At 40.8% G+C, this 24,131-nt stretch overlaps 1 protein-coding gene across 2 annotated transcripts in view; it reads left to right on the forward strand.

The window, feature by feature from the left end:
* LOC309364238 (uncharacterized protein) overlaps positions 1 to 24,131 on the forward strand; it is a 139,805-nt gene that overhangs the window by 75,273 nt on the left and 40,401 nt on the right. Inside the window, exon 4 of one of the 2 annotated variants that reach the window (XM_081901162.1) lies at positions 10,284 to 10,330. The exons of the other annotated variant lie outside the window; for it this stretch is intronic. Within the exon in view, the coding sequence (XP_081757288.1) occupies positions 10,284 to 10,286 (3 nt within the window). The 3' untranslated portion in view covers positions 10,287 to 10,330. Of the gene's footprint in view, positions 1 to 10,283; positions 10,331 to 24,131 lie in introns of those variants that run through there. 2 annotated transcript variants of the gene reach the window in all.

A 24,131-nucleotide genomic window follows, 5' to 3' on the forward strand; every position in this document is an offset into this window, starting at 1 on the left:
TGACTATATTAGCTGAATGAGTCAATCATAGTCAAACTTCTTTCATTACATTCCCTCTGGCTACATATAGGGAAGAGGTCACATTTTCTATAAAAGATGGAAGACCAGGAGCTTTGGGTGTCTTCTGCCTTTGTAAATTATGCTCACGCAGGACAATCATATTTGTATTGTGGTGGCCAGTACAAATCATTTGTGGCTAACTTTGGAGAGCACAAACAACTTGGATGTTTCAGGCATCTGAATTGGGACACAAAAGAATCAACACCCATCTAAGAACACGTCCCTGCATTAGTTAGCAATTCAGAATGATTTCCAAAAGCAATCCGTAAGTCTCCAATGATATCTGTCTGACAACTACTTAATCTCACCGAGAACTGGTGTTAAACGACCTGTCATCAATACTGCTTCATGGCGCTATGTCTTGAAAGAAGGGGACGGGGGCTTCAATCATTTGGAATAAATTATAACTTTTTTAGAAGACTGTCTGCTGATAGCATTACTATACTGAACGGAAGATGACAGTTACCATGTAGACAGGGTGGCACAATGAAAACTGCCAGCTACTAGTAGATTCCATACCACTTTTGGGCTGCTGAGCTATCAAATTAATGTCAAAGTAATTGTCACTTGTGAATATAACTGCCAGCATAACCAAATTTGGATTTTTTAAATAAAAAAAAATAAAAGGGGAAAAACACTGCAGTTGATCAGACTCACAAACTGTTCTGTTCATTTTTAAAAAGTTTCACTAAGTCCATTAAATACTCATTTCTTTCACAGAAATCGTTTTCTTTAAGTTTAAGCAGTGTAGAAAGTTTGAAGGCTTGGATTTAGAACCAATACCTTGTGTGTATGTGCGCACGTGCCAATCATTTAATAATTACTAGTTTCCTTGTTACACAGTTATTTATGTATCAAAACATTTACATCCCGACTTTCCATTGGAAAATAAATAAATCAGAAACGCAGCCAGTGATCATTAAAATCCAGCACAAATACCAAAGCCAGAATGTAATCAGAACAAATTAAATCCACAACAATCTATCATAATGACACCAGCAAATGAATACACATTTACTCCAGAGCCATCATACAGTTAATGGAAGAACACCCTTTCAGCAAACCAGGGCATCCCATCTACAAGTTCAATGAATGTAGAAGGGGAGAAGTGGGATCTCTGCCACAAGTTATGCTTGTTCCATGTTGCTGCTGATCATACACCTTGTTGCCTTTGCATTTAGCAATAGTATAAAAGGGAACTATACTGTATACAGCCCATATCTCTCTGCTAGTAGTGATAACATCTCAAAATTTAGAGGAGTAATGATAATGTTTCAAATTTAATGGACTCAGAGCATCATTAATATTATGAGTGAGCATATTTGGGCGAGTCTCTGCTTAATTCAGGCACAATCACATCATGTTTTAATGTCTCCCTGAAACTGATGAATGAGATTTGGAATTGGGTGTCATCAATATGCAGTGACAATCAACCATGTTTTTCCTTTATATTCCCCCTAAGGAGTATTTCCTAGCTTATTGCCCTCCAGATGTTTTGGACTACAATTCCCATCGGCCTCCGCCAGCATGGCCATTGAGCAGGATGGCCAAACTTCTGGGGAGTTGGGGAAGGCTACCCTAAAGGACCAGATTCACAGACTGAGTGCTTATTGATCCAGCGTTGTAGCTAGAGGCTTAAATGGCATCATTGGCATGGAGTAACAGAGGTGGATTCAGGAGAGCGCAACCAGTTCAGTCGTACTGGGCGTGGAGCCTTGGGGCTGCAACTTTGACTTACTATGGAGTGTGAGAGCCACTGGATTTTGGCACTGCTTAGATTTGAGACCCCAAGATTCGCCACTGGGAGTACCGTTCACCAGCTGAGTTTGGTGTGCAAGCTATTGTTAGAGAAAGCTTGCCTATGGTTTTCCATGTGTTTTCCATGTTCCTGCCCTAAATAATATTTGTCTAACCTGAATGACTTGACAAGTGGGTTAGGCAAATTAATTGAAGGTAAGGCTACCAATGGCTCCTAACCCCAGGGCCAGCATCCTCCCATGGGGCAGCACTCCTATGGGTGCCCCACCCACCACTGCCAATGCTAGAGAAGTGAAGAGAAGTGGTGGTGCTGGCTTCTGATGAGAGTTCGGGGGGTGGGGGGTGGCACCTCAGGCAGTGAAATGGGCCAGACCACTCCTGACCAACCCTGGTGGGTATTTCAACCTCCACAGTTGGAGGCAGTATGTTTCTGAATACCAGTTGATGGAAACAATGGGGGAAGGTGCTCTTGCACCTTGTGGGCTTCCCGTGGGCTTCTGTGATAGGCCACTGGCCTGATCCAGTAGGCTCTTCACCAGGCATTAAAATGTCTGTAAAAATGTGTCATCAGCAAATTCTGTGATGCGTCCAGCTGAAATCAACAGAATTGTTGTGACTGACTTTGGTAGTTTATGAGAAGGCTTATGGATCCACAGTGAAGAACAGATGGATCCCAACAGGAAAATCAGCACTGCTGTATAATATATATGGACAACATGAGGAATGGATAAGCCAATGGGTCAGGCGATTAATTGACAGTGTGCTTGATGATACAATGGATGGGTGAGTGGATAGATCAATGGATGGATTAATTGACCCCCCCCATTTTTTTAAATAAATTTCCCATGAAACCATGCCTACAATAGTCTCTTGGGAAAATGGCTATAGCAAGAATATAGTCAGTTTGTATCTGTGATTGAGAGACTGGAGTGTATCTCACTGAAGAATAAAATATCTTTTGCTAATAACACTTGAAAAAATAAGGAGGAAAAGTTGCATAGAAAAAATGCAATTCGTAAAGTTAAATTGGCATTACATTTAAAGGATAATTTTTGTGCATACAGGAAAATGCTGCTGCTGCTGCTGAGTCAAGGAGCGCATGGGATTCCTGAAAGGTCTCCTATGAAATAAGGCATTTGCTCATTTTGGCAAACCAGGGCCTCAGTAGCTTCACCCTCCGACTTTGTACATTGCAGGCATGAAGTGCTATGATGACTAGGCTCCCTAGGACTATTAAATGTGCACTCTTCTTTTAGTAGCATTTTTAATAGCTGTTAAGGAAGACTCCTGGGAATTTTTGGCAGGGGGAAAAATGCTTGGAAGCTTAATTTCTATATGAACGTACCCTGCAGGCCAACAATGCAAGATCTGAATGAATTTCGTTCTCATGCATTGTAAATGGGATTACAATGAAAACTAGAAGGGAGTTGGTTCATAGATAAAATTGTATATATTCTTGCAGTTCAGTGTGGATACAGTTGAGAGGCAATGTGGCTGTAGTGGTTGGAGTATTGGACTTCAGCGGGAAAGATCTATGGCCAAATCTTCAGTCAACCACTAAGGTCACTGGCTGCCTTTGAGCTAGGATAACTAATTTGTCCTGAGGATAAAGAGTGGGGAGACCCATATACAGCTCTAAGCTCAGTGGTGGAAAAGTGTGTGTGTGATCAATGTGGACAATACTGATAATTGCAAAATACTTTGGCTTCAGAAGGACATGGAACAGTCCCGCCCACAGGCAGCTGACTTACTAGATTGGAGAAGTCTTGTGTTTGGTTGGCATGTTCTATATTATACTAATGGTCATGGATTATTGCCATGCTTTTCCTGAAGCAATCACAAAACCTCCCAAACCAAACCCCTCACTAAAATTTCTGTTTCTGGTATCAGAAATGTTCAGCCTTGAACCTCCAGACTGTCTATTTAAATGCACTATGGATATTATCGGTAATGTATCAAGCTGTCTTCATGCAGGATGGCAGAAATGTCCTCTGTACTTATTGCTATAAAGCATTTCCCCCAGTTTTTATTTATATGCACATTAGCAGAGTAGTCTTGGAACTGTAGCCAGCAATTGGAATTGGAAGAATATATATACACACACACAAACATATATTTCTCTACCCAGTGGCTGGGGTACTTGAAAGGAAGCAGTAGCTCTATTTAGACCATCAGCATCTGGATAAATTGGAAATAATTCTCTATTTAGAAAGCAAGATGTAAGCCACTTGGCAGTCTGGGTCCCAGCATAGCAGGGTTATGCTAAAGAGACTTTTAAAATTTCATTTTCTATGCCTATGGGACCAAAGACATAAAATTTAACTTTATATTTCTGCTATTAAACATAGTCCTAAGAGGGAGAAAGGCTCATTTTTAAACTTCCTCAAGTGCAATGTGGAACAAAAATTCACACACATGAATAGTAACTGATTCACAATAAAGTGCTTTGCACTGTGTGATGCCAACCACCACCTATATAACTATAATGATTAGTTGAAGCAATCTTGTACCCACATACTTATACCCACATAGCCCAAGTGAATTAAATGGGACTTACTTCTGAGTAGACATGTATAGGATTGGTCAAGGCCAGGGGTCACCAATGTGAGGGGGCTCTTGTTGCTTTTAGACTACATTTCCCATCATCCCTGACCATTTATGCTGGGTGGGGCTGGTGGGAACTGTAGTCTAACAACATGCAGAGGCGCCATATTGATTACCTGTGGTCTAGACTTGCTATGGAGCAAAAGCCCTATCTTCAGCTGTGCCCATAACACCATGAGCATAATCTTAATTTCGTTTACTTTCTTGTCTTAAAATAAATAAGAGGTGGCCGCTTGGTGTGTATTCTTCCTTGCAAAATTTTTCAAACACTGCAGCTTCATACCACCTGTTCCGGTGCTATTTTGTGCCTTCAATAGCCCCAACACTGTCTAGAACGATGCCTGTGGAGTTCTGAAAAGCTCTGGGCAGGGGAGTTCCTTGCTTTCAGTCAAATAACAGCAATGTAAGGTGTTTTTTTTAAAAAAATCATTGAAGTTTTTAAAAACTTTAAATAAATAAATAAATCCCGTGCTGCTGTATGTTATCACAGGCCCGCTCCCTGTGCTTTTCAGTGCTCTTACATTTTTAGACAGCCTCACTTCTCGCAAAGCTGACGGCTATAGGAAAACATAGAATTATAAGCGGCAGAACCAAAAGAGAACAACTGGGAGATACAAGGCTTTGTGTGGGGCCCTGATAACTCAGGGTTTTTATTGACGTACCACTTTGACATGGGAGGGGAGAAAGACTCCTGAATCACCTAATTCGCTTCATTATTTGGCCAACACAATAGCAGCTATGACCACCACTGACTGATAGTCTTATGCCGCATGAAATTTTCTAATCTCCTTTTAAATCCATCCAAGCAAGGGACCGTCAGTACACCATGTGGTAGCAAACTCCGTTGCATTTCTTCAGATCTTCCATAACATTTTAAAAGATATGTTTGAAATGCTGCTGAGTATTCTTTTCCTCATTTTGCTGCTGTGAACTTGGTTCAAAACATTTGCCAGTTACTCCAGGCAGGATCTGTACCATACCACTAATTCAAATTATAATTTCTGTTCTTTTAGACAAGTGGTGGGCCACTGTGAGTAACAGGATGCCAGACTAGATAGGCCTGTATAGAATGATGCAGCTGGGCTCCCCCTTTTACATTCTTTGCATAGCAAAAGCGATACAATTATCACACCCTCCAACATTTCTTGGATGAAAATAGGGACATCCTAAGGAAAAGTGGAACATCCTGGGATCAAATAAGAAACTGAGACAGCTTTTGTCAATCTGGGACTGTCCCTGGAAAATAGGGACACTTGGAGGGTCTGCACCTATTAGCCATGTGCTTAGAGTAAATTGTAAGGGGAGCTAAAAACCACATGACATTTTTAAAAGGGATATACGTCAAGACTCTCTTGGGTTCATAACTCTGCTTACAGTATTACCTTTGTGTAAAGCCAAACAATTAGATTGTCACCTTCCCTACCATTCTCCTTTATCTTTTTTTTAACCTCTGAGAAGCTGAAATGTCAACACAGATGCTGAATTTACTCGCACCCTTCCTTGGGCAGGATATGAACCGCTGGGGCATTTGTCCTTCCATTTGCAAAGCAAAAGCCAAACAGAAAAGCGAGCTGGAATCCTGTCTGTTAAATTTGTTTAACCTGAAAGACAATCTGCAGCGCAGCCAGAAGGGAGAGAAGTCATTTCTGAGCAAACATGCAGCCTAGCCGATATGACCACAGGCTTTCCCCTCCAGTCCCCTCCCTCACCCCAAGGGGCGGAGGGGAAGAACGTTGAACAAATAACAACGATATGGTGTGCATTAGCATTCTTGCCTTGAAGAAAACTCCCCCAGCGGAGTCCCATGTGCCACTACGGCACTTTGAACATTCCCATTGCTCTTATGCCTCAGACAAATTAAATCTGTTTTTATTCTTATATCCATATTTTACCATGCTGTTCAGCACTTTAAAAAAATAAAATAAAATAAAATGATACTATCTGCAATGTCTTGCGGTTTTAGCAGGCAGTATACGTTGTGTCACAATATGTGACATTCCTGTGTGATGATTCTTCCTTCAATCAACTCAAGGCTTGCGTTGCTGCAGGATGAGAAATCTCTTGAAGCTGCTGCAAGTCCAGGGAAAACGGCTATGGCTGCATTATAGCCGTGCCTCCAAAAGCAACCCCATTCACACCACTGAAAAAGGGCTGTCCCTATGCACATGCTCATGACTTTGACATTTCCTGGCCAAAGGAACACAAACGTCCTTTGGGGTCTGACTGCCGCCACTGACTTTTTCTAAATTCAGGCAGAGCCTGCCATTAGTGCAGAAAGGAAAACCCTGCACTCACTCCCTGATAATAGTGACATGGGAGCAAAGGTGCAGACCATTGGTTACAAATTCATTCTTAAGAAGGTTGGACCAAACAGCAACTATTCCACTGTAAATAGTATGTGTGGAAGCCTCCTTAGTTGAATACCAGTCATAGAAATGACACGTGACTAGCTGTTTCCAAAGGTCTGGGCAAACAGATGTGTCTTCAGCTGCTGGAAAAGAACATCAGTGATGGAGCCAGATGCACTTCTGGGGCAGGGATCATTCCAGAGATTTGGTGGCACCACAGAGAAGGCCATACCTCATGCCCCTAGTGGCACACCTCAGCTGGGATCAGACCCACCAAGAGTGCTCCATCCCTATGATCTTCAGCACAGACAGGTTGATATAGGGAGAGATATTTATGAGTGATACTAAAAAGCGTGAAGTGAATTCCAGTATATAGCAAATCTAGGTGTGCTTGAGATGGCTTTTTTCTCCTATGATGTTGATCAAACAATTGGCACAATAGTGGGGATAGTTCTGATGTCCTTAGAAAAACAAAGGAAGTTACTATCACTTTAAGTACATTTTAAAGCAATATTCTAATTAATAGAAAGCACACAGAGATGTTTTATGTTATGCAGAGATTAGTTCATCTCTCTGCATTTTGTGGGAAAATAGAAATATAAAAAAGCTTAGGAGAATGCAAAATAGTTTTGTATATCTACTGTTCGGAATTCTTCTATACTACTGTATGGAAAATATAAGAACTGTATGTTATAGCCCAATACAGTGGTTCCAGAGCCCCGTTCACATCCCGAATGGAACGCAAGACGCGATGGCGCATCTGAGCGTGTGCGTGCTGCATTTCGCGCATGCGTGTGATGTCATTTTGAGTGTCTGCGCATGTGTGAGTGGCGAAACCTGGAAGTACCGTGCTCTGTTACTTCCGGGTTGCCACGGAGCGCAACTCGAACATGCTCAACCCGAAGCTCATTCAACTCGAGGTATGACTGTACAGTACATAACCCTGCGCTAATGTGCCATTACTTTACACATGAGTAAGATGTGACAAGGGCTTGTATCTTGACTGGATGGCTGAATTTGATTCAGTATCTAGGTACAGTTTACAAAAGGCAGAGATAACCCCTCCAGGAAAGGATCCATTGCAGCAAATGAAAACTTGCAGAATGCTGTGCCCTTTTTAGAGCTCTAAGATCCATTCCCTTTTAGATTCCTGCTTCAGTAAAAGTCAGAACAGAAAGCCGTTTTGGAAACTGGGCTGAAAAATACCTGAAAACTGATCGTAGTTTCAAACAACACCCAAAAGAAAGTGATAATTGCAGTTTTGACACATTATTGCAGCAAATTTGTATTAACTGAAACATGTAAATGAACGCCAGATGCTTTAATATTGTAAACATTTTTGCTATAAAATTGCCTTCTTCTTGTATCCAGCTTCTTCAGAAGCATCTATAATTGTGAGGTGTTTGTTTGTTTTTTAAGTCCTTTCACTTGGAATAGGGAATGTGAAACATTATGAATTTTGTACCAGAGGGATTGGCTTTCCATTTAAGGCAGCTGACTGATGATGATGTTTGGGGAGAAAAATAAACAAAGGTGCCAAATGAAAATTGTGCCATGTTACAAACATTCAAGCACAGTAGCCTAGTGAACAATAAGTCTGTCAATGGCTACTAGGGCCAGGGAGGCAATGCTGCGCTTCCATGGTTGGAGAACAGTAGGATGCAGAATAACAGTTGGTGGAAACCATGAGAGAGAGAGAGAGAGAGAGAGAGAGAGAGAGAGAGAGAGAGAGAGAGATATGTTGTATTCAGGTCCTGCTTGCAGCTTTCCCATAGGCACTTGGTTGGCCACTGTGAGAACAGAATGCAGGACTACATGAGCCATTGGCCTGATTTAGCAGGTTCTTCTTTTGTTCTTCATTCAGGTTTGTGGTCAATCAGGGGAGTTGGTCAGGGTTTAGTGGCTAGGGTTGTGTTTTAGAAAGAGTAAGTCAGCAAAGGCTGACACTTCCAGCTGCATTCTTTGTGCATTAGAATGCATAGCTCACTTTGTACCCAGGCTCTCAAATCATCATTCGGATACAGGTTTTACTGCCTTAGGAAACTGATCATTGTTCTTTAGGAATGCTCTAGCATAAACTGTCACAGCAGTCTGTAGAAATGCTTGTCAGTCTCATAGCATTTCATTTTTTTGAAGCTGTCATTTCTGTCACAGGATCCTGTCATTTCAATGACATCTGTTTGCTCCTCTCTTAGGAAAGCAGAGAGAGGGCTACAAAGTTGCAGTTCGGGGAAGTCTGGGGTCTTGATCTTTTAAAAGCATTTGACTAGCCATGCCTTTGCTTCAAAGGAAAGTCAGATCCAGTGCACCCCACAAAACACACACTATGCTGCTATTGCTTTTAGCTGCTATTATTTTGGTGGTATGAGCTTTTAACTAAATACAGTGGTACCTCAGGTTAAGTACTTAATTCGTTCCGGAGGTCCGTACTTAACCTGAAACTGTTAGCTAATGGGCCCTCCTGCTGCTGCCGCGCCGCCAGAGCACGATTTCTGTTCTCAACCTGAAGCAAAGTTCTTAACCTGAACCACAATTTCTGGGTTAGCGGAGTCTGTAACCTGAAGCGTATGTAACCCGAGGTACCACTGTAATCAAGAACATGGGCCTGTCCCAACAAAGGTACCTGCCAGATGTTTTTGTGTACAACTCCTGCCAGTCCCAATGATCATGGACAATGGTCAGAGATTATGGGAATTGTCACCCAAAATATCTAAAGGCACTACACTGGGAGAGGATAGTCAAGTCCAGGGATAGAGAAGCTTTGGCCTTCTAGATGGTGTTGGACTATGGCTCCCATCATCCCTTACCAATGACCATGCTGGCTAAGACTCATGCAAGTTGGCGTCCAATAACATCTGGAGTGCCACAGGTTCTCCACCTGTGATCTAAGTACTTTAGGGCCAAATAATTTCAAAAGACAAGTTAAGCATATATTTTCCCTCATTGTTGTATTATTATTATTTTTTGGAACTTGCTTAAAACATTTTTGTTTAGGCAAGTCTCTCCAGACACGTAGATGCTGTTATGTTTTAATCGCTTTTTAGTTTACTTTAAAAAATGTTTTTAATCACTTGTTTTTAAACATTTTTATTGATAATTTTAATGTTTCTTGTAAACTGCTTTGAGGTTTTGTTACAAACAAGCAGTATATGCATTCTGTCAAATAAATCAATAAATCAATAAATAAAATCAAATAGATAAAGAAAAATAAACAAATAAAAGGAAAAGGAAGAAGACAGAAATGGAACACTATAAATTTTATTGATTTTTGCAACAATAATGCTTTATATCAAAATATCAAACCTGTTTTTACAAAAATAGAATTAGAGGAAGTTGGGATCGATCATAGGAATTATAATATATATAAAAATATTAAAGTAGATGTTAGATGCAAAATGCACCATAAGATATTAAAGTATATTATATATATCCAATGACCAAATAACTATTATGCAACAGTAAAATTTATGTAAGTATATGGTCAACATGTCACACTGTGTTTTCTTGTTTTAGTAAGATCTATGTATTAACGTCATTTTGGAAATAAGATATGAGTTCTGTTGAAAAGTAAGTAAATTAACAGAAATGAAAAGTGCTTAACTTTGGCTGATTTGTGCCTCAGGAAACTAGTTAAGGTATAGACATGGTATGAAATTTCAATATTTGTGATGCTTTTAATAATAGAGAAGGACTGGATTAAAGATATTACCTCCCTGACCCTCGCTACTTCCAAATTGTGATTGTGAAATCGCTAGAAGCACTAGATTCTCTAGGTATAAAGTCATATTATGTTTCCATGCAGGAGTCTCCAAACCTCACACTAAAATATAAGGGAAGGCTGTGCCCATGTTAAAAAGCTTCCCATTTTGGTCATTTGTGGATATAATCTCACAAGGACTTATTCCTACTGGGTCTGCAGTTCATTTTTAATAACTGGTAAGATGTTGAATTCATAATAAGATTTCAGCAACTTTATGGCTGCAACCTGTGCTTCTATGGGTTTGCGAGGAATGCTGCGAAGAGCTCTCTACCCATACTTTTCTGCATGGCGGGGATGTTCTGCATAGGCAATTGCCACCTCTGGTTCTCATATAGCGGACTATACACTGGTATTTTAAGTTCTTTTGTCATTCTCCTGAGCCTCTTGGCAGCCTTTGGTAACATTGATTTGCTGCCTTGGTTGATATTTAGAGTATACTACTACAGTGGTTCTAGTTCCTCCTATTCAGTTGTGTCCAGAAGGTGGTCCTTAGGGACTGCTGTTTGACACCTCAACTTATGGCCTATGTTGTTCCACTAGGTTCGTTATTGTCCCTGCTGTTATTGAATATCTACATTAAACCTCTGGGGCAGGTCATTTGGAGTTTTGTAATAAAGTGCCACCAGTAGGTTGATGATACTCGTCTCTATTGCTCCTTGTCATCTAATAGCAAGAAAGCACATTGTTCATTACTTTTATTTCTGGTTGCATGTAGTATATTCTTAACTAACATTTGGTATGCCCAGTATTTATCATTTGATTCTTTGGCTAAATTTATGGGGAGCCAGGCATCTTTTTATTTTTTAGAAAAATCACTTAATTGAAATTCTGCTGTTCCTCTTTCTGGTTTTCAGTACTCCACTTCCCATAATGTTGCTTTGGGGTGTGTTTTTTTTACCTTTGAGAACTCTGTCTCAAGACATCTGCGTTAGACAGAAGACTGATAGGATAATGATGATAGCATGTTAAATGCTATCTATGTAAATCACCTCCATCAATGGATACAAGATGCAGCTACATTACACCCCTTTTTTGACATACATTTTCATATTTTAAAGGAGAGAACATTGAACTATTATTAAGCTATTTTAGAAATACCTTTGCATTACCCGGCATGTTGCTATTGTGCATAAAGTCATATTAAATTTTGGGATGATGTACAACATAATTTTACTTTAAAGGGCGCTTTTAACTTCTAAGCATCTTTTTTGTAGCACTGGCTGAGCATTTTGTTTATGCTAACTGGAGATGTGAGCGGGCTGAGATTGTTGGGAGTAATTCATTACTGTCCTTCTATATATCTTGATGGAGGCAGATTTGAAAGTGCACTTTTTTATTTCAACTGAATGAGGTTGGATTGACTCACAAAAGCCATACCCTTAAATTCAACTGCATGCTCTAATGTCACTGAATGAAAAACAGCAACCATATATGAACCCCTTGGCTTCCGTGAACATAGAAAAACTGACGGGGTCATTTACTTCTACAGCTTTGTAGCTTACTTTCTACCTACATGACCCTCTTGTTATTTGAGACCTTATGATTAACCTGAAGTTGCTGTAACTTTAAACTTGCCTCCTAAGATTAGGCAACATTTTTAGCCACTGCTGTGAACTGGAGGCAGTACAGGCACTATTCTGGTCAGCCCATGCAGAATATCTCAAGCTGAGAAAGGCTCCTTTAGGGCCTTGCTAGAGTGAGATGAGGAGGGAGGAGGCACAGAGCAAGGGAAGAAAGGTGGCACTGACAGCATATGAAGAGGGAGAGAGGCCACAGGAAGAGATGAAGAGCAGGAGTGAGATGGTTGTGGCAGTGACTCACGCAGTGCCCTCTCTTGTGCTTGCAATAATGATGCCTCAATAAGTAGCTCCTACCAGCAGCAGGGGCTTCTTGAGAGGACATTCTAATGTTCTGGAGCTCTCTTCCAAGAGAGATGTGAACAGCTTCCTCCCTACTTCCTGGCTTTCCTGATCTCGACGAAAGCTTTGCCTTTTTCAGAAATCCTTTGGAAATGGAGTCTGATAGTTATGTTCTGTGCTCTGCTTGGTTTGCTAGCCTTTTAGTACGGGTGCTGTTTTAGCAATCGTTTTATTGTATTGTAAATGCTGTTCTTAAAATTGGAAATTTGCTAGTTTTAAAAAAACAAAATAAAACAAATAGGCCCCGATACCAACAAGTTGTGCTCTGAAGAGACGACGCAGCTGGCCCCAAAGATAAAATGTTAAATGTCGGAAATGTAAAGAAACTGAAGGTACATTCTTTCACCTTTGGTGGATGTGCCCAAGGATTAAGGCTTTCTGGGAGATGATCTATAATGAATAGAAGAAGGTACTTAAGTACACTTTCCCTAAGAAACCAGAGGCCTTTCTCCTGGGCATAGTCGGCCAATTGGTGTCAAAGAAGGATAGAACTTTCTTTATGTACGCTACAGCAGCAGCAAGAATACTCATCGCAAAGCATTGGAAGACACAAGACCTACCCACTCTGGAAGAATGGCAGATGCAAGTAATGGACTACATGGAAATGGCGGAAATGACTGGCAGAATCCGAGACCAGGGAGAAGAGTTGGTGGAAGAAGATTGGAGGAAATTTAAAATCTATTTACAGAAACATTGTAAAATTTTTGAATGTTAATGACATTGAAATGAACTGAAGGGGTTCTAGCAACAAGGTAAAAAATAAGATTGGATTGATAATAGATAAATTAATTGGATATGAATTTGCTGAACTAATTTTCAAAAGGGATACAAAAAAGGGAGATGTGAGGAAGTCAGGAAAATATGTGAATCAAAGATGAGGAATTAAAAAGAGGGATTTTTGTGGGGGTTTTTTAATGTGCGTTTTCTTTTTTCTTTTTTTTTCTTCTAAGTTAAACTTCTGTATTTTTTAACTTTATATTTTTGTGTATGTGTTTTTTCCTTTTTCTGTTTGTTGTTATTCTTAAAACTTAATAAAATATCATTTAAAAAACAAAAAACAAAGATAAAATGTTAAATGTCATGACTGACAACTTACTGTCCTTAAATGATGTGCAAATTCTGCTGCCTCACTTTGCCTATTGACAGGGGTAGTTGTGAGGTAAAATAAATAAATCAATCCTCCTGCAAACTTGTTTTACCCCACTATCCTCTTCACAATGAGGAACAACTGCCTGGCATTTGGTGAATTTGTGCTGAGAATGACATCAGAAAGTAGGGAGGGACTGAGTAATAACACTTAACCTGCCATACCCTGCCCTGTCCATGCAAGCTGTAGTGATCCTGTGGCAGCTCTGTGATTTTGTCCCACCACACCAGCCACTATTGTTCCCAGCACTTCAGAAGGGAAATAGCAGGGAAGATTAGCCACCACTGGTGAGCACTTCAAGAGCCTCCTGGATTCCTTGTGAGTAGGGATGGAGCCTTCATTCTAAACAATCAGAACTGGGCTGCTGCCCAAGAGGCAAATTTATTTATGTGGTTTGGATCTAGGGCAACTGTCAGGGGAGCAGGGAAGGGGTGGCAGCGATGGACTTCTTTGCAAGGTTCTCCTGAGTGCTCAAGGATCCATTTCTGCTCAGTGTTCCTGGGGATAAGCCATGTCAACTGCTGTGCTTTTCCTTCTTTTAGTATGCTGCACCCACCTACCTTCATGTGAAAAATTCCCAGCTGACTGCTACTGAAGAGATAATGTGCAAAGAGGCAATTTCCATTATCCCATTTGTATAAGATTCTCATTTCTGTCATATTAGCTGGCTGGCACAATTTAATTTAGCTGCAGGTGGACACATGAACTTTTTGAATGAGGAGAATCGAAGGTGCCTGAATTTGTCACTGGTCACAGCAGTACTTCCTCATGTACCATGGGTCAATGGGATTTGGGCTTTGGGAGGACCTAGACTTTTTTTAGCAACCCAGTTTGTAGATATCATCAGTTATCAGATTCTTAGGTTAGAAAGGATCAAAATGTGAGTCCCACTGAAAGTATAGTACTGGGCTCTTTAAAAACTTCTTGTTAATGGCAAAGGTTTAAACCTAATTCCCCCCCCCCCATAACAAATAGCAACCTAAATATGTCAGTGATGATTTAGTGTCCAGAGACTATGGAGCTGAAAATGTGGGTGAAGCTAATTAACCTAGCCCCCCCTCCACACATATAAAATGCTGCCACCTTCTGAACATGCTGTGGTAGATATTGCTTTGGCATCCAGTCTGTATGTCACATCCTAATTGGAAATGAATGGACTCAATATACTATTTTAGCCAGCCCAATGCAGAATATGTAAATACCAGTCTCAGTAGATGGCATATCCATTTGGATGTGAAAGTGGCACAAGTGTGGAGATACGACACTTGCATGTGTATATTCCACTCAGTGCTGGTTCCTCTGGGAATCTGGCAGGCAGGGTAGACCCAGTTGGCTGCAGATTTCTTATCTTCCTAGTAACAATGATGACAAAGTAAGGATGCCACTGAGGCCAGAGGGGAGCTTCAATGGGAAAGAGGCTCATTGGTCTGTTATTTAATACACTTATATCCCAAGGCAACATAGATGGGGTTCTCCACTGTGGTACTGACTAGAGCTAGACCTGCTTGGCTTTAACAAGGTGGCATCAGCAGACCATGCCCTGGGATAAGCCACTATCACTTAAATGGCAATATGAGGAGTTCAAGGCAAAACAAAAAAAATTCCTTCCAGTAGCACCTTAAAGACCAACTAAGTTAGTTCTTGGTATGAGCTTTCGTGTGCATGCACACTTCTTCAGATACACACTTCTTCTTCTTCAGGTGCTACTGGAAGGAATTTTTTTTGTTTTGACTATGGCAGACCAACACGGCTACCTATCTGTAACGAGTTCAAGGCAAGATTGTCTGAATGTATACTGAAGGGTGTAATGTTTTCCTCTAGCCACCCACTGCCTAACTTTCTATCATAGTAGATTTTCACAGGGGACAAAAAGGTCACAAAATGTGCCCCCAGATCTGCTTTCATCTCCAAACCCAACTTCCAAGCTTTCACACTGAAGCCTAATTAATCATTGGCTGTAATAGGGAATTGATAAATTGCATTGTTGCTCTTTTACTAGTGTAAATCTTTGATTTAATGATTGTGGTCCTTTGATTTATTGTGCACTAGGTCCGTAATCAATATTTATGGCATGTGGATAATTTTATGGACTGCTTAGTATGTAATATCTTCTTACATATGTATTTATTTGAATATCTATAACTAGATAGATAGATGATATATAGATAGATAGATAGATGATAGATAGATAGATAGATTGATGATAGATACCTATAAACAAATACTGTGTATTGCTTTATAATTCTACAACACGGGATTGCCCACTTCTACACACTGAGAGCTGCATTTTCCCCCTGAATTTTAGAACTATTCCTAGGTATTGTATTTCTGGAGAATCAAACACTGTCCATTATATTGATAAAATGAGAGAGCTTGATATTTTGTGCAACGACGCCTTCCCTTGCAAGACAAAGAAGAATCTGGTCCTCATCTCCAATCAAAGGACAAGAACCAAGCTTGCAAGAGATCAGCCCGATTCGTACTCTATGGTGTGTGTTTAAAACTCACGTTGTCTTCTGGCATTGCCAACTGGCTGGCCTCTTTTGCCTTTCCATGAACCATAGGATTGCATCCTAAATTATGAATGATATCAACATGTAATCGATGTTATAAACCCTCGTCTGTTTTTTAAAAATCTTAATATAAAAAGGAAAACATAAATGCAGTATTCTGAAACAAGCACACAGGAGTATATTGTGGAGCTACCATAGCTGAGGAAGCTGTAGGTTTGAAGCTGATAAAGAATAAAATGGGAAAAGATAAATAGTTCTTCAAACAGGATACTTAAGAAATAGATAACCAACAACAACAACTGATCTAGATGCTGTAAGTGTCATATACATGAATTCTCACAAATAAACTTTTTTCATTAACTCTATAATAATAATAAAAAAGATCCTATCACTTCCGTGAAAAGAAATTTTATGGCATCACTTTTGGATCACCTTGATACGGAGAAACAGAAACCAAGAAACAGAGAGCAAAGACTTTGGGAGAATGTATCTCATGTAAGACATACATAGACCCAATACTGTATAATGTTAATTAAAAACAATTCTACAGAAATTTGGAGAAAGAGGCAAAATGCTACTACAAAAGCTGCAAGAAGCAGGCAAGTATTAATATTAAGAATGATGATGATGATGATGATGATGATGAAAAATATGATCAGGATCTCTTGAAAACTGACCTGGTCCAGACTGATGGCTCATAATGCCGTAAATATAAATGGTTTCTTTTCACAACCATTAGAAGTAATATTATAAATGACTTGGAATTGGAAATCAATGATATGGAAGAAAAGGTTGGGAGAAGGACAGCTTGAAAAGATGTAAGTTGGAAAGCCCCTGGAAAGGATAAAATATAGTATAATTGGTGGAAACATTTTGAAAGTACACATAAAAATCCATTGGTATCATTCAATCACATTTCTTTATGACATGGCATCACATACGTGCTCTATGTGCCCTGAGGTTATTTATAGCTAGGGGCAGTATAGAAATTTATTTATATACAACACCTCAAATTCAGTGATATAAGGACAATGGGTGGCATTCAACAAAGTTTTGCTCAGAGTAGACTAATTGCAATTAATGGTTTAAATTTAGCCATATTCATTAAGAAAGGAAGATCTGAAGGAGATAGAAGGAGATGACATACATGTTCAAACTGCGAAAAACAGGCATCACCATTCCATAATTACTTGGAACATCTGAACACCCAATTCTCTAAGGAGTCAAGGCTGATCAAAATTTTACCTCTCTAAAGCTGCATGAGAAATGCCCTGTGTTAACAGAGGGGATGTGAATGTAAACCTCATCAGTGAAGTGGTTCTCTAGCTTTCCTGAAGCTACCTGAGAGATCTGTGTGCCCTGAAGGAAAGACAGGTGAAAAGTCCAGGTCAGCAGGGACCCTGCTGGAGTGGGCTGCCCTGTTTTGCCCTGTACATAATTATCTTGCCAGACACAATGAGGTTGCAAAAATTCATTCACTGCTAATGGCATGTGCAGAGCCAACTAAATGGTTCAGAAACATTCAGTTCCTACAGAACTATAGTATTTGCCCTGTTCTTGAGACTAATGATTACACCATGTGTTGTGAGATAAACAGCAGATTACAATAGACCAAACATACGTTTAGGTGCACAGAAAAACCTCTGTAACAGACATTGTAATACTTCTTGCACATCAACAGGGAGCAAGGTGTGTGTCAGGAAATCATCATGAAAATGAAAAAACCCAGCCTTGGAAATATAGGATTTCTGGAAACTCAAGACACTTTATAACAGCTACCAGATTTGTTCATTGGTGATATCCTGAAGCAAAACTTAGAGAGTACATGTGCCATTGTTAACTATAAACTACCAATGTACAAGGCAAAAGCCCTAGAGATGCCAGGAATTGAACCCTGTACCTGCTGTCAGGAGCTCGTCCTACACTCGAGTAGGACACTGGTAGAGACACATGCCTGACTGGCATGTTCTCTCCCTCCTGGTCGATCGTTTGGGAGCTTCAGAAGCTTTCTTCTGCCCGCACATCACAGCAACCAATGCCAACAGACATCGGCACACTTAGTGATCCGCAGAGTCTTCGCAGCTTGTGTGACAGACCTCAGCAACTCAGCATTTTGGCTAATCTACTTTATTTACATATAAACACACACGGAGCACTGCAACATGACCCCCTCTCTTTCTAGCATCAGACAGCAAAGAGAAAAAAAACAAAGGACAATAGTCCCACTTCACAGAACACAGTAACACAAACATCCTGTCTCCGTCACTTTCCACTCTGTGGAGTCAAAACATATACCATCATGTGATAGACAACATCCCATGACTGCAATCATGGAACAGGAATTCTAACACCTGCTGCATGCTGAGCTATGGCTGTTCCTCCCTAGAAACACCTTTTTGATGGGCAGGATATACCTTTCTAACCAGCCAAGCAGGGAATTATTAATGAGCAATTAGCACATAGCATATTTCATATTTAAAATATCCCGTTTCTTTCTTAGCAGTCAGGGATCAGATACCCATGTAAAAAGGTTTCTGGTAGCAAATTCCTGATCCTGCCTCAGCAAGCATCAGGCGTGCTAAGAAGAAACGGAAAGAGAGTTTCTAATATGAATTATGCTACTCTTATTATTTTTTGGTACGGTCCAGAATCATGCCACCTACTGCCTTGTTCAGAAGAAAATGTGTAAATTTACTCAGAGAAAGCTGCCAATATGAGATGAATTGGAATAGGAATCTTCTGTTGGTGTGTATTGATGAAGCTCAAGGATTGGAGATTTTCTTGCATTCCTTTTACATTGTTCTTCAAAGCCTGTCAGTTCAATGTGAATCCGATCTCATGGATTATTACATAGGAGTCTGACTGTCTGCAGTCTTTTTGAATTAGAAACTAATTGTGGGATAAGAGCTATGTATAATTTAAAAGCTATGGATTTGTTGTCTTGCTTTCAAAAGGCTCCTTCTCCTGTCCCTATTGCCGACCATGAATTATAGTGGAGAAGGGCTGCGACAGGCAATTGTTCTAGGTTTCTGTACCAAGCTGGGCAAGAGAAAGCAAAAGTAGAGCTTGTTTGCTGATGGCCACCACAATATTGCTTAGGCCAGGGATCGGCAGTGTGGTGACCCTCCTGATGGACTCCAACTCCCATCATCCCCAGACAGAGTGGCCAGTGGTCAGGTATGATGGGAGTGGTAGCTCAACAACAGATAACCTTTCCTTTCACTGTGGAATGACAGAAGTTTAAAAAGTTTTTGCCAAAATGTAAGTAGAGCAGTTTCTGGCTGAAAAGAACAAATCGTTTCAAGATCATGCATTGCTAGGCAAGAGGACAGCCATGGCTTCAAAACAGGTGTGCCACTGCTGGCAAGTGTTAATGATGGGACATTTCTTCAGAAATGCAAGGCAATTTTCACAAACCCCTTTCTCCTGCAGCCCTTACCCCACTTTGCCTCCCAAGCTATTCCAGAGTGTTCCTCAACACTCTTGAACCAATTTCTGAGGGTATATAGGGCTGCATAGAGAAGGGAGAATCAGTAAATATTGCTTCCCTCCTTCCTTTTACATACACCTTTGGAACAAAGATCTTTCTGTGCACAAAGGGAAACCACTGGACCCAACCTTTTGCGTTTTCTGGCCAATGTAGAATGTCTAAGACACTCAACAAAACCATATTTGTGCTGTTTATTATTAAATGCATGGAATGTTCTCCCCAGGGAGGCGCATCTGGCACCAACCTTCTCATCATTTCAGCACCTGGTAAATAAGTTTTTATTTTCCTGGGCATTTGGGCAGCATCAGTAATATTATAGTATATTGTGAAGTCTGTTTTTAATATGTTTTTGTATGTATATATTTTATTATTGCACTTCTCCTTGCTTGTAAATTGCTTCATGATCTGATAGTGGGATAGTGAAACTTAATAAGAAACCTAAGGTGGTGCCACTTTGTTTCTGGGCACCAGAATGGAAGGGGCTCACATGAGTGTTTAAAGCCCTGAATGTCTGAAAGATCTGAAAGACCCCATTCCCACCAACCTTATTGAGTGTTAAGGTCTGTAGAGGGGGCTGTCTTGGTAGTTCAGAAGTACCCTCAGAAATACCATGAACGTTGGCTTAGAGGTTTTCTCTGGGGCAGTCTCTAAATTGTGAAACTCCTTCCCCACAGCAATGCATCTGGCATTTTCGTGGTATGGCTTTTGCCATATGCTGAAGCCACAACTCTTACTCTGGCCTTTGCTGAAATCATACTGTTCTGTTCTATTTAGTTTTATCTGTTTTTGATAATGGTCACTATTTTCATAACTATATGCTGTACTGTTGTAACCTGCTCTTGAACCTTATGATGAAGGGTGGGTACAATATCTCATAAATAAATAGAACAAAACCTGTATGTAACGTGATTGAATCAAGGGACCAGCAGGGGCTATGACTATCCAACATAAGAAGAGCCTGTTGAATCAGGCCATTGGTCCATCTTGTCTACCATCTTGTTCTTACTTTGCCAACTAGGTGCCCTTGGGAAGCCTGAAAGTGGGATATGAGCACAACAGCACTCTTCCCACCTGCGATTCCCAGCAACTGTCTGTCGAGGTAGAATACCTGCTGCTGTCCATCTCTACTTTTTTGAATGGTCCTACTTTACAGTAGAAAGTCTTCTACAGGAAGGAGTCCCCTATTTGAAGGGCTGCCTGGTCCAGATCTGGTTTAAGGAACCACCAGAATGGACAGTAGGGGCCTTGAAGGTTCCCATCAAAAGGTAGCATCTTCAACTGCAGATTTAAGTAAGCACAAAGGTCAACTTGTCAGTTTCCCCCACTATGATGAGAGGTACTGTATTTCTATTCAAATTATTTTTTCAAATTTGCATCCATATAAATTTTACACTGGATCCATGCCCTCTTTTTGGGCGATGCATTTGTTTCTGCATAAGTGGCCACCTGACACACAGTTGTCCTTCTGTGAGCCCCACTTGGGACCTGATTATATCCTAAGTGGGAAATCCAAAGCATGAGCTACCACAAGCTCTGCTTCTTTCAGTGCCTAAATTGACTCTTAATATGCTTTGCTCTGTAAAAACAGTGCATTATTCCATATTAGAATTGACCATGGGGCCCGATCCTCAGTTACTGAGAGCTGTCACAGTCCAGCTATCTGTGATGGTGCAGCTCATAGAAGAATCTTCCTGGAAGGATAAATCAAATTAGCTTTAACTTCTCATTTCTCCACCTCTTCTTTCAGTGAAATAATATTGACTCTCTATTGGAAGCAGACAGGGGGCCTCCTCATTGTTAACATTTTCAGTTTCAGTTCACCCATTCCTACAAACTAACCAATTCCTGCTGTTCCGTATTATTTATTTTGTTGCACTGAATACCAAGAGTTATAGCCAACATTCTTCACATATTGATATACATTACGAGAGTTGAGAGGGAAACCATTCATCTGCCTTGCCTCTCTCTAAGCCTGGATTTCCTTGATTGCAAAATGAGATAAAAACTCCTATCTTGCCTCTAAATACTCTGGGAAGGAATGCTCTCTCTCCCTCTGTTGTCGCTTCCTTCCCTAAAGCATGAAACACACTTTGCTCTCCCCACCCCCAACTTCCTGTTGATGGGCTGGCAACATCCTCACTTGTTTTCTTGGCAGGCTGGAAGTATTACAGCTGAAGATCCAGGAACCTTTGAGGCCTCTTGGGGGATATCATTTCATCCCCTTTGCTTCTAGGTCAGGAAGGTAGAGACTGATCCATTGAGTTCATTCCCCTTGATGTAAGGATGTCCCCCCACTGATTAACAACACTGGGCCAAGCTTGGCGTGCACAATGGCTCCATCAGGAAACTCTGGCAAAGCATCTCATATTCTTTCATTTATATTTATGGGAATGGGAGAGAAAGAGGTGGATGTTATGCATTGTCCCCAAAAAAGAGGATAAGGAGGGGTGGGGTGGGTGGGGGAGGAATGCTTATTGCTGAGCCAGAAAGTCAATTTTGCATTGAACACAAAGCCTATCAGCCATTGTGGCTGACAGGACAGCTGCAAAAGCAATGGATACATAAAGTGAAATAAAGGAAAAAGGAGTGAGAGAAGCTCTTGCTTCAAGAAAAACATAATAAATCCATGAGCTACATGTAGCCCTGGGCGTTTTATGACCAGGAGCAAGCATGAGGGAATGAGTCGAACTTAACTAAAGCCGTTAATTACCTGGCTACGATCAAAAGCCTAAGTAAAGGGAGTATATTTATGATGCACCTTAGAGGAGACGCTTCAACTTTCTGCATTTTTTTTTATTAATTGGTTTGATTAAATAGATTTAAAGAGCCTAGGCAGGGATTCCTAAATCATACCCCATATTGATCTAACGAAATACTCGATAAATTTTCTAATATGGTTCCTTTCCTTTCTGAGGTCTGGAGGGAAATGTTGCTCTTGGCAATAACTCAGCGCTGAGCCCTCTGTTGTGACATGTGGATTGCAGAGAGAATGCTGCGCAGGGTGGGTGGCGGGGAGAGCCTCTGCTGCGATTTGCAGGAGCACACAGCATGCTTAACGCTTGTTTTCTATGCTCTGCCTCTTAACTGGGGCTAGGCAAAAGGCATAGAGGAGGGAGTAGCGGAAGCCTGGACAAATGGTCTAGTAGTGGCAAAGCCGGCCCTATTTTGAGGCAGAGTGAGGCTGTGTCCCCAGGTGGGAAATGCTGAAGGGCAGGGAATGGAGAAAGCTGTGCATGCAACAAGGTGTGGCCTGTGCCCTCTAAGCTGGTTTGCTGCCCTCTGGTGTAGTGGAGGACACTGCCCCATTACCCATGCCAAAGTAAGATTCCATTGCCAGTCTGATCAGTTTGTGTGAAGTGGGGAAAGCAGTGAAATGTCTTTTCTTTCTAGCTCCACCTAGTTGTTAGATTATCAATCCAATCTTCTATCACATTTTTTTTTGTGACTTGCACATCTGAACTGACATGACTGTTTCATTGGAAGAGCTCATCCCAGTGTAGTCCTTGTGTATCATCATTCGTCATTATTTGGTAGGCAACAGACATGTCGAAATTTAATGCAGGAATTATCTATAGAAGATAAACAATATATTTATCAAAATGTACAAATCACCCAAGTTGGTTAATTTGATGTTATTTTCAAGTTGGTGCAAAACACACACAACTGTGGACATGGCCCACCGACCAACATAGAAATTGAAGAGTTAAAAAAAGAAACCAGTCTAGCTGTGAATAAATTGCATGTGGCTCCAAATAGAACCTAGCTGCTGAACCAGATGAAGGAGGAAAAGATGAAAAGCATAGTTCAAAGTATCCTTCGAGCAGACTTCCTCCTTATCTCATCTCTCCCTATAGTGGTGTGAGATTGAATCAGCCACAACTTATGTGGGAAGTCTGTGGGATAGCTGTGCAATTCAAGGTAACTCTGGTGTTCCAGCCCTTGAGTCCTTGCCCTCTTATTGTGTTGAATAAAAGACAACTTCCTTTGTTAGCTAGCTGGTGTTGATGGTCAAAGAGTAATGCTCATTTTTAGGGTAGCAGTTTGAAGTTTACTATTTCCAAAGCTCAGAGACCACAAGGCATCACAACTTCTACTGTATTCCTCAAACATGCTCCTGTTTCTCCCCACAATGATCCCAGTGAATAGCCACAGCTGTTATGCATGGGATGGAGGTGCTCCACTGACCCAGAGCCCCACAAACCCACTCACTGAAGTAAAGCCCATTGAATTCAGTGGAGTTTACTCTCAAGTAAGCAAGATAAGGATTGCAGCCTAAGCACCCCACCTGGTAAATTTGCTTCCACTCAAGTGGCTGGCTGGCAAGAAGCCTGCAAATTTCTAACTGTGAAAAGGCACTTATTCCTTTTTTATTTTTCTGATTTTGGGGGAAAGGAGGGAGGAATTCAATTCAGTCATGGGGGAGCAGGAGGAAGAGAGAAAGAAATTGATGCTGATCTGCAGTTGCCTGCTCTATACTTGGCTGGTTGACAGCCGTGGGCCCGCTCCCTAGGCACCTTGTCTAATGCCACATC

The sequence above is a fragment of the Podarcis melisellensis genome (genome assembly GCF_964234715.1).
Source record: "Podarcis melisellensis genome assembly, chromosome: 2".
In the NCBI taxonomy this organism is placed as follows: Eukaryota; Metazoa; Chordata; class Lepidosauria; order Squamata; family Lacertidae; genus Podarcis; species Podarcis melisellensis.